General features: G+C 29.7%; 1 protein-coding gene and 1 long non-coding RNA gene across 2 annotated transcripts; both read right to left on the reverse strand.

The window, feature by feature from the left end:
- Positions 1 to 1,005: 1,005 nt before the first annotated feature.
- Positions 1,006 to 4,308, reverse strand: LOC108487349 (eukaryotic translation initiation factor 3 subunit F-like). Its single transcript, XM_017791666.2, has 6 exons — positions 3,971 to 4,308; positions 2,914 to 2,993; positions 2,449 to 2,678; positions 1,538 to 1,659; positions 1,342 to 1,455; positions 1,006 to 1,256 (listed from the first exon to the last, which is right to left on the reverse strand). Exons 1-6 carry the CDS (start codon positions 4,193 to 4,195, stop codon positions 1,167 to 1,169), a joined length of 861 nt encoding a protein of 286 aa, XP_017647155.1. The 5' UTR covers positions 4,196 to 4,308; the 3' UTR covers positions 1,006 to 1,166.
- A 1,420-nt stretch (positions 4,309 to 5,728) lies between these two features.
- LOC128281629 (uncharacterized) lies at positions 5,729 to 7,520 on the reverse strand. The gene is made up of 4 exons (XR_008271880.1): positions 7,410 to 7,520; positions 6,785 to 6,862; positions 6,511 to 6,606; positions 5,729 to 6,029 (listed from the first exon to the last, which is right to left on the reverse strand). It is a non-coding gene; the product is annotated as an uncharacterized LOC128281629 (long non-coding RNA).
- Positions 7,521 to 12,253: the final 4,733 nt, after the last annotated feature.

Here is a 12,253-nt window from a genome sequence, read left to right on the forward strand (position 1 = left end):
ATCATAAACAAATAATTCTATAATTCGAACCCATGATATAAAATGCCAAATGGATATATATGATTAACAAACCAAAGATTAAGGTTTTTTTTTTTTATCATTATCCACGCTTAACGACCCATCCATTGTTATCCAAATTTAATCACTCATCCATCTTTTAAAATATATTATTCATGTAATCTTAAATTTAGATGTTGAAAATAAATTATAATAAAATATAAATTTTTTTTAAAGTGCAAAACAGGACAACCGGCCCATGAAAAAATTGCATATATTAAAATTGAATTCCTTACCTTGAATTCCCAGTGATTTATATCATGTTTATATCAACTCAAAGTTTGGTTTAATAATTAGAGCGTTTACCTCATGGATTCGTATTTAGCTTAATAGTTATGAGCTACAATTCACATCGTGAATTCGAATTGCAATATATAAACAGTGATTTGTTCTTGTCAAAAGTACGTAAATTGCAAGAAATACATTATATTTATATATACCTTTTGTGTCATAATGATAATAAATTATTTTATACCTATATAATTTTAACAAGTTAATAATCTAAATATATTTGTATAATTATCGATTGAATCTTAACTCAATTAAATTATACTAAAACGTATTATCCTCCTATTTAAAAATTAAAATAAATATGATAAAATTTATAATATAATTAATGTTAAAAAATATATTTATTTTATACGTTCATAATTAATTAATACAATAAATGTTTATAATTCTTCATTAAGAAAATTGTCACTCCATTTCATTTTTGTCATAATTGAAACATGCCTAATTATTTTTCCCAAGTTTGAGTTCATATAATATTATCATCTATTTTTAAATATTTTTATATCTATTTTACGATTCACACTTGAAATTTGTAATTGTTTCTTTCAACAATAACACTAATAATATTTGGTAAGAAACTTTTAGTTCAGCCTTAAAAAGATTATCCCATTTTGCAATGAATAGAAAACTTTACAGCAAATACTAAACAAAGAGGAATTTAAAAAAAAAAAAAACAATATATGGTAATTTAGACTCGCTGAAACAAAGGTTATTCGTTAAAGGAAAAGAAGCATCTTAGCAAAACTACAGGCTATTAGTTAAAAATAAATAAAAAACTGAAAATGCCAGATCCAAAAATTAATCACTTGGAAGTAAGTTTACAGAATCTGAGCTGCCGTATTCAACTTTTCGGCTAACCCGAGTTGAGTCCTAGCGATGCTCGATAAGTATAGTAACAGCAATTGATCCTGCATGAGAGGGCAAGAGTCACAAGAATTAGAGTCAAACATCATTTCGAGATCATTGGCGCTGAAATTTGAAACTTGAACTTACCTGTAGGCTATCATTCATGAGTTTATCGAAAGCTGGGGGAGATAGTTTAGGTAAGGAAGCTACTGTTTCTGCTATAAATCTACCTATGTTGTTATCGGCTGGAACACGGCCTTCCTGAGAATGAAACAAAACCAACATTATATATAAGGCGGCAGTTGAAAATAAGGTAATGAAGATGGAGAAATGTTTTACGTACCACAACATCGTCAACGTATTTGTAGACATCGTCTATCAAAGCCAATAGCCTTCCCATTGTGACTTCCATTCCTTCCAAATCATTTGGAAGTTTGTCGACTGCTGTTTTCTTGAGGATGTCAACTGTTTTTACAATGAATTAATTTAATCAGATTGTCAACACAAAATTGTCGATGTTACATTGCACCAAGATTACTCAACAAGTAACATATACACACTCCTCTTCACTGAACACACACTAGAGGGTAAAAGTACCTTAGAGGCAGATGTACTAAGAGTTAGTTTGCATTTTGCTTCCTTTACAAAAAAAATGGACAATTTAGTCCCTATATGTTAAATTTTAAAAAATAAACTTGATCATTTCTATTAAAAATTTCATCAATTTCTATTGTTAAAAACAAGCATGGCTGACAAAATAATAAGACAATTACACGTGACATGCAGCGTGTACCTCATTTTGAGGTATATGGACCAATTTTTAACTGAAGAAATGGATGAAATTTTTAACAATGACCAGGCTGCTTTTTAATCTAATGTATAGGGACTACTTTTCCCATTTGTTGAGTAGAAAGGGTAAAATACAATCTAACTCCTAGTATAAGAGCCTCCATGATACTTTTACCCACTCTAGAGTTGAAGAAATGTCTAACTTCGGTACCGAGGCAGTTTAGTTATCATTCTAAACACCCAAAGAGGAAAAAAAAAACAACATAATTCAAATCACCTGACTGATCTCAAACATTAGGCATTCCATTGCCAATTGCATCCACATACATTCTTAAACATGCATTGAACTAGGGGTGAAAATGTGCTAAGTGAACATGCATGTGTTTGTGTTTTGTTAAGAGAAAGAGAGGACAATATATTAATGGAAATAAGGTTGTATATATAATATGGTTTGCGTATACATACATCCAACTCGCTCAGCTTCAACCATACATAGATCAAGAGGAATTTCTTGAAATTGAGCAGCAAGTTGTCTGTCTCCAAGAGCTAAATTGACAGAAACAAAAGCCTTTACGGTACCCTCTCCATTCCTAAACCCCGTATCCACCGTCAAATGAATAGGGTTAGATACTTCCCTAGAATAAAAATCATGGATCAATGCACTGCCGCCTGTGACTCCTAGCCCGGTAGAATACCTGCGAAGTTCAACAGAATCAAAGGCTAAGTTGGTACTAGTATGGAAATATGCACACTAGCAAAGATAGTCAATAAGTTCAACTGTGACAGTGTAAGATAGAACAGATAGAAGAGACGATTTTAATACTAGTATTACGTTTGCACAAAACATAAAAGACTGATGAGCATCAAGAACTATTAATTTTTACTTTTCCAAGAGAAAACAATAAAACTCAGTAGAACTATGAGAATTACCATCCAACAATGACTTCTTTAGGATTCACTTTTTGGTGGGAGACTAACATATTATGATGGTATTCAATATCCAAAGCAACCTGCAGCCATACCAAACTGAAATTACCCAAAGCAATTAAAAAGAAGAAAACTGAGTGATGCCATTGCCAATAAAAACACATAACCTATAGTCTTACTTAGGCTTTGTTTACCATTGAGGTTGAAAAGCACTTTTGAACACAATCCTTAATTTTAAACTGAGATTTGAATCCAAGCCAAAAAAGACAATTTTTAGCTTTTGGCTTTCAGATAAGTGCTTTTCAATGAAGTTACCTTTTTATCCCCCATTAAATCTTCTACTTTACAATGTTATGTCTAAAATTGATAGTTTTATCTTCTCAAAAGCGCTTTTTGACAGCAGTGGTAAACATTATCAAACATTTCAAAAGCACTTTTCAACCTCAATGGTAAACTAGCGCTTAAAAGACTTGAGAGTTAACATAACCATACCAGATCACTAAGAAAAAATGAGCAGTGAATAACATGAATACAAATCAAACAAGCAGATTACCAAATGTAAAAGATTCTAACTTCATCAGTCAGCAAATGCTAAGACAAAATAACTTAACACTTTGATTTCGGTACAAGACCCACCAGTTTCAATCCACTAAACCCGAATTCATATCACCATAGAATGAAAACCTAGCTGGAAATTTCAATTATACAAAGCCTTCATATTATTTATGAAATTATTTCAATCCAAAGTAATTTACATCATACTGCAATTGAAGCCTATCCTTAACATTCATATTTCTAATAATATTAAGTATTAAGAAACAAATTCAATGTACAAAGAACAATTAAAAAGTTAAAGACATTAAATTCTTATAATTCACTTAAAAATACCTCAATATTTGCACCATTAATTTGTTGTTCTTTTCCTAAATTTCAGCATATTGTTCTAACAATAATACCTAATAATGAGATGAAACATCCACATTCACTCACAAGCTATACAGATCTTAAGCCAAATTAATCTAAAAAATATACAATTTTTCAACGGAAAAATTCAAGAGACCTGTTCAGCGGACTCCGTGTGAGGAACTGCATAGGAGTTACGGATATCAACGGTTCCGTCAGGGAGGACGGAGCCGAGAAGCGTGCCGATGACGCGCTCGGCTTGGTCGGGACGCCTGACGTAGCAATCACAGATGTTAAATATGACGAGAGGGTGAACTTTCGCTGACAGGCTCGCCGATGACGGTGAGTTAAACTGCAAAACGGTGCGATCGCCGGCCGCCATATTTTCTCTCCGATCTTCTCCTTACGGTTTCAGTGAACTGAGTGAAGAAGAGCAAAGAATTTAGGGTTTTGGAGTGGAATTTTAATATAATTTGTATACCTTAGCCGAATTCTGGTCCCTTTTATATTGGCCTAATAATAGGCCTAATATTATCCATCTCAGCCCAATTATAACCCATTCTCTGGCCCAAATATTATTCAAAATATAAGGGTAAACTACACCCAAGGTCTACTAAATTATTAGTAAGTTTACGTTTTGATCACTGAACTTCAAAATGCTATAAAATAGTCACTGAACTATTTGAAAGTTTTTATTTAAGTCACTGAATTTTTAATTATTATTATTTTTTATAAATTTGGCTAGCAAGATTCGAGCGATTATTCGATTATCAGTATGGTGGATCACTACCCATTAATGAGTAGAAGTACATACCTTAGATCCAAGTCAATCTAACAATCAGTGCTGAAAATCGAAGAAAAAAGTTATTCAAATTTTAGCCCGTAGATTCATGACGTTTAAAGTTGTTTCATAAAAAGAAAACTAAACTGTAGAAGATAAGAGGAAGGACAGATTTCAACTGATACAGGTGGTGTGTGAACAGAAAAGGCTATACAAAAACAATTTTAACAACCCAATGACTTAAATGAAAACTTTGAATAGTTTAGTGACCATTTTGTAACTTTTTGAAGTTGAGCGACCAAAACGTAAACTTACTCATAATTTAGTGACCTTAAATGTAATTTGCCCAGATTGTAATTTGAGTAAAATTTTATAATTTAAAATTTAAATTGAATAGTGGCAAATAATGTAACACCCCCAAATCTTTCTCTGTCACCAGATTAGGTTGCAAGCATTACTGTACAATTGGAACATTTATAATTAATTTCATTCAAAAATCATAAAATAACTTAAATCATTCCTACATACACATATCGTCCCTAAATCGAGCCCTTGATGCCTTAAAAATACTTTAGAAAGAAGTTGGGACCAATTTGAAATAATTTGGAAAGCCTAGGAAAAATTCACAAATCTTGAAAACAGGGTTCACACGGCCGTGTAGCCAGGCCGTGTGCCTTACACGACCGAGACACATGCCTGTGTCTTAGGCCATGTAACCTTCGAACTAGGGACACACGACCGTGTCTCAGCTTGTGTAACTCACTGAGTAGGGTCATACGGTCGTGTCATATACTCATGTACCAGGCTGTGTAACTCTCGAAATAACCCACACGCCCGTGTGTTAGGCCGTGTAACTAACTGACTTGCACCTTAAGCATTCAACAAGTGACATACGATTGTGTCGCCAAACCATGTGTCTTACACGACCGAGTCATACGCCCGTGTGGACCTAAAATGTACCTTAAACAACAAGTTTACCATTTCAAGCTTACTTGGGCCTTAAGAAATTCAAATATAAATCATTTAACCTATTCAAAATACGATTAAACATGCTCAAAACATGCCAAAACAATCATCCTAAGTGCCTAGCCAATGTACCCTCATTGGTACCACATCTTATATCATCAAAACACATCAACAATGCATTATCCAAATCAAAGTTTAAAGTATGTCAAAATCACTCAATTTAGCTTAACATAAAGCTACTTAAGACATCAAGCTTTAAGTTTCATACACATATCAAGCCTTTGGTCAAAACACATACTAAAATTTAGCTTCAAATATAAACATATACTTATAACTCAAATTACACCACATTCACAAAACAACTAACAACCAAAGACACCCTAGGTATATGCCATTACAAAATTAAACATCACCTCACTTGAGATTGGGATTGTTGTTGGATGCTGAGTCAGTGATCAAAAGAGGGTACCTAACCTCCGCACGGAAAACAAAACAACACGCTGAGTAAACTCAGTGATATTCCTATAATCCGAACATTTTAAGATATAATATGATACATGAATGCTCAAATTGAATTATATCATTATACTACTATTTAAACATACAATTACAAGATATCACCATTTCAATTTCATGCATTTCATCACATGATTTCATGCTCTACTAAATTTTCACAAGTATTCACATTTAGTTAGTTTGAACAAATATCTCAATTCACATCACTTGCTATATAAATAGCTTTGCATAGATCAATCAACAATTTACTTATATTATGGCACAAAGCAATCCATATTAAGCAACTTCACTTATTCGAATAACCACAAGTATATCTAAAGCATTTGAATTTATTTCACAACTTTAATAATCTAACTCAAGAATATATCATATCTTCTAATGAATAAATATATATAAGTAAATACAATTCTTCCTTAGTAATATCTATAACCAACCTTTTTCAATGGTTCATATAACTTTGATGTATAGTCCAATCGATACATGACACCTGATGCGTAGCGGATAAATCGTGGAATAGTTTGCACCTAGCGCTAGTCAGATAAACCGACGAATAAATAATTATTTATTTATTTTCAATTTCCTTATTCATTAATTAACATCATCATTCAAATATGACCGTAAGATTGTATATCGAGTATTTAAATAACATCTAATTATCAATTAAATAAATGATTAATAAAAATATTAAGTTTGAGACTACGAACTTACCAAAATACGACAGATGCTACGAATTGAAGACGTCTTCTTAGTAATCTTTTCCTTGCCACGGTTGATGCTCGATCTATTCTTCTCATTATCAAATTAACAAATTAATTCCATTATTTAATTTAAATACCATACTTATTTTTATTTAAATCAATTAACCTTATATCATAATTTATACTTTTACGCTCAACAATTGACATTTATATATACATATAATTTATAACAATCCCTAAATTTTTTAATTTTATAACTTAACACCATGCTAGTTTAATTTATAACATTTAACTCTTTGAAAGCTAATACTAATAAAACTCATAATACTAAATATTTTACTTGCTCACTAACCTTAGTAATTCAACTCAAATTTCCAGCACAAAGAACAATCCACAAAAGCAGTCCCTAGACTTTCACAAAAATTAACAATTTAACCCCTAATTCTATCAAAACAACTTCAAACATTAGAGTTTTTCAACAATGGCAACTTGCACAAATATCACAATTTCTCTAAATTTCCACATAAGTAATCTACTACTTGGTTCCAAAAATATAAAGTTTAATTGAAAATAATCAAATCATACCAACAAAATTAAACTTCAAAAATGGAACTTAAAGCCCGAATGGTACTGACCTTTTTCTTCTCCCAATCGGCATGCAAAAGAGATGAAGCTTTAATTTTGTTTCTCTTTCCTTTTTCTTTCCCCGCTACTCTATTTGTTTCTTTTCTTTTATTCATATTTTTATTTCATTTTCATTTTATTATAACCTAACACATATAATACTTATAATATTTACCAAAACCGTCCACCAGTACACACTTATATAAATAATGGCTTATTTCTTTAATAAGTCCCTTAATATAGATTCACCTTATACTTTAGTATTAATTCTTACTTTTATCACTTATTTGATTTAGCCTTTTTACTTTGATTAAACACTCATTCGTCAAAATTACATAACTAAAAATTTAATTCACTTCTAATGTAACTCGGTAAATATTTATAGTCTGGTTCAGGAAAACGAGGTCCCAATACCTCAATTTTCAAAACCATCAACTTTAGAACCGATACACTTGTACCTTGCCTAACTTTCTAATAATTAAAATTATTAGATCAACCTCAATATAATATATTGTAATACCTTCGTAACTATGAATAAATAATATCCACTAATTCTATCTTTGAAAAATAACATTCCGAAACCAGCATTTTCGACTCCACTAACTTTTAGGTCGTTACAACAAACTAGTATTGCATTGATGTAAGTCATAATTCTTCTGTTGTGTGTAGAAAAATTATGTACTAATTAAATTTGCTTATAATTATATGTGTGAAAATCATTGTAATTAGACAACACTTTTTTTTTGGGGGGTATAATGAGAAAAAAGGATTATTACCGTTTACACCTCTTAGCATTTTTTTGAAGTAATTAGATTGGATATAAGTCTAGAATAGTATTCAAATGGTTAGATAATAAATCGACATGAATCAATTGAACTGGCTAAGAGACTTGTTGAATCAACGATTGAATAATGTTTTTAATTTTTTTTTTTTGTTTATGATTTTTAATTGAATCGATGAACCGATAATTTGATTGGTTCGATCACTAATCTAATTCTAAAAATATTGATTAAAATTTCTTTCATTTCCATTTGCGTGCATACCCTAATCTCCTTCCTTTTCATTTATTGAGGCATCGAAGGTAAATTGTAAAGAGGTTTTCACTTACTTGAATCATGTACACTACACTTTTAAGAAGAGAATTTAGATTTAAATTTCAGTGACAACATTATTAAGAGTAATAATTACGAATTTAATAAAATAATCTTTATAAACTATAAAAACCTACATGAATAATATGGTAATGCCTAAATTTTATATAATGATGCCTCTAACCTAAAGGTTTTGCCAGCTTATATACATAAAATGATGCAAGCTAAAATATTATGAACTTGATTAATATGTTACAGTAGATGCCCATTATTTTATGTTATCCTTTATGTCATTACAATGACATAAACTATTTAAATAAATGGGATTAGGTTAAATAATTAAATATTAATCCCCAATTAGTCCATCATTATCTTCCAAAAACGATCTAGCCTGGATTACATGTTGCCATCTTTTCTGCATTATTTTGGCACGTTTAGGTCAAAATCATTAGCTCATATAAAACCAAATGATCACGTAAACAACAAAAAAATTTGTTAATTTTGATAAGAGCATGATCGAAATTTTTATATCACTTTTATCTTATTTATTTTTAAAAAATAAGTAAATTAAATTATATATATATATATTAAATCAAAAAGTAAATTAGTTATTTCTATTAAAAATTTAATCTATTTTTACTGTTAAAATCCGGTCCCTGTATGTCTACATGAGGAACACATGGCATGTCATGCGTCACTGTTTTGTTATTTTGTTAGCCATGCCGGTTTTTAACAGTAAAAATGAATAAAATTTTTGATAAAAATGATCGATTTGCTCTTTGATCTAATGTATAATAAATAATTTTTCCATTTTTTAATAAAGAGGGCAAAATATAATTTAACACCTAATACATAAGCTTCTATGATTTTTTTACCATTAATTAAATAACCAAGTATAAATTGATCTGTGGACAACCCTAGGGTGGTAAAAATGGTAAAAGTATTAACATCGAAGAAGCTGGAAGTATATTTTTAATTAGAGATGTATATTTGATTTGAGTTAAATCAGGTTTCAAAACTTTTAGATTATTTCGAGTTGATAAATTTTGAGTTTAGATTGTTTTAAGTTCAAGTTATTTTGAGTTCAAATTATTTTAGTCGGGTTATTACAAATTCAAATAATTGTGTCCTAATCACTTCAAGCAGTAAGGATGACAATTCAGATTGCAGATTTAGATATATGTATATATTTAATCCCTCTTTTTTTGTAAACTCATATATTACAGTTCAGATTTTAAAATTATTATCTACTTTAAATTCAAAACCGATGCGGATAGATACCCCATAATCCATTATTCAAATCCACATTGCTTATTTGAATAATGGTTGTGAATTTAGATATTTGAATCCATTAGTTATACAAAATATTTATAATTTTGATTATATATATAAATTTTGGGTAAACTACACCTAAAGTCACTAAACTAATAGTAAGTTTATATTTTGATCAATTAAATTTAAAAAGTTACAATATGGGCGCTTAATTATTCAAAAGTTTTCATTTAAGTCACTAAACTATTTGAAATTTTTTATTCAAGTCATAAGATTGTTAAGCTTTTTAAAAAAAAGTCTGACTAGTGAGTTCCAAGCGACAGTTCGATGATTGGTACAGTGGATCAATATCAATTGAGGAGTAGAAGAACATACCATAGGTTTAAGTTGATCTAACGGTCAATGTTGGAGATCAAAGAAGAAAATTGTTTAGATTTTAGTTTGCAGATTGGTGACGTTCAAAGCTGTTTCATGAAAAAAAATTGAATTGTAGAAGAGAAGGGGAATGATAGCTCTCAATTAGTGCAAGCAATACGAATAGAGAAAGCCATACACTAGAAATTTTAAATAGCCCAATGACTTAAATGAAAACTTTCAAATAGTTCAATGACCATTTTGTAACTTTTTGAAGTTGAGTAACCTAAACGTAAACTTTATTTTTTGCTCAGCAATAATAATATATTTAGAAGCTACCTAAATGTAAACTCACTAATAGTTTAATAACTTTGGATGTAGTTTACCCAAAATTTTTAATAGATTCAAATTTGAAAACTTATATCCAAAGATTATCGAAAAATTTAAAAATTCGAATATTTCAAGTTTCGACTATTTCAAATTTAGATCGTTGCCGAATTGAGATGTTTGAGTTCGACTTAATTTGAATTTGAGTAAATTGATGTTGAAATTAAGCATATTTAAATTATTAATTTTTATGATTCAATAAATTGAATTAAATTTGAATTAAATTTTGTCGAATGGAATTTTGGAATTTTCAAATTACTAACAAAATTCTAAAATCTATCACAAGGCATTGAAATTAAGGAAGGTGGTGAAATGAAAAAGACATAGGACAAAATCATAACCATAAAAATAGGAGTCAAATCGAAAATACACGCCAGTTCTTCACCACCCCCACGAGCTAACCATGGCGATTTCAACACAGCCGAAAAACTTGACCATCTTTCAATGGAACTATAATGGCAATTATCCTATTCTCACCATTGTTCACTTCTCAATTAATTGTCCTTTAACATTTTCACCTGTCTCCCCAATCCCATGGTAATGCTGCAAAGGAAAAAACACACAAGGTTTTTATTATCTATAGTTTATTTATGGTATTTATATTTAGTATTTGTGTTTATATAAAGGGTAAATTACTCATATTAATATTTAGGTTGTTATTATTTTGGTCATCGAAATTTTTTTTTTGTTAATTCCGTCCCGTATTAGGTTACTCTCAAATTTTAATCATTCTATTATATTAAAATGCATTTAGTCACTAAACGGAATATAAAAGTATTGTTTTTCCTTTGGTATAATAGCAAATTTAATGCTTAATGCTTATATGTTTGTTTAATTTGGTTTTTTTAATCAACAAATTTAACTTTTAATGCTTATACATTCAACCAATTTAGTCCTAGTTCTAAAAATTCAAAAAGAGTTATAAATAAAATTTTTATTTTTAAAAAGTATATATTATAAATTTTTATAATTAATCAAATTGATAGAATGTGTAAATAATGAGAGTTAAATCTATTAATTTTTTAAAATTTAGGACTAAGTTAACAAAAATATGTAAACATTTAATACTAATTAATTTGTTACTTTAGCAACAAAAGGTAATGTCAACGTTCTCTTTGAAGATCAAAACATTTTAACCATAGAGTGATTAGAATTTAAAATTGATCAAATAGAGATGAAATTATCAAAATAAAAAAATTTGATGACTAAAATAGGAACATCCAATTCAAATAACCTAAATACAACTCTCTTTATTTTAGCCAAAATTAAAGTATTCGTTTTCAGTAACAATGACTAATTCATTCATCGTGGATATTTTTAAAAAAATTAAACAACTAAACACGAAAATATTTCATTCCCATGAACAAAGATAAAAGGAAGTGAGTTACCACATAGTGTTTAAACACAGCTAACTTAAACTATATTGTAAGTTTCCAATTTTTTGACATGATTTTTATTCAAGCTTTCATCATTTTTAAACACACAAAAAACACTGTCCAATCATTTACCCTTCCCTCGGTCTGGCAATGGGGCGGTAGCTATAAAAATCGTCAGCTCACAAATTTGTGGCCAAATTTAAGCCAACTAAACAAAGGTGTCTCACTAGCCACCCCACCATTGTCTCATTCACATATAATAAGCACTCCAATGAATTTTATTCATGTCATTTTCCCTTAAACAAAAAAATGCCAGAAAACAATTGGTCGGCCATAATTCATTGTATTTAAATATCCCAAAAAATTAAAATTTCA

The sequence above is a fragment of the Gossypium arboreum genome, chromosome 10 (genome assembly GCF_025698485.1).
Source record: "Gossypium arboreum isolate Shixiya-1 chromosome 10, ASM2569848v2, whole genome shotgun sequence".
NCBI lineage: Eukaryota > Viridiplantae > Streptophyta > Magnoliopsida > Malvales > Malvaceae > Gossypium > Gossypium arboreum.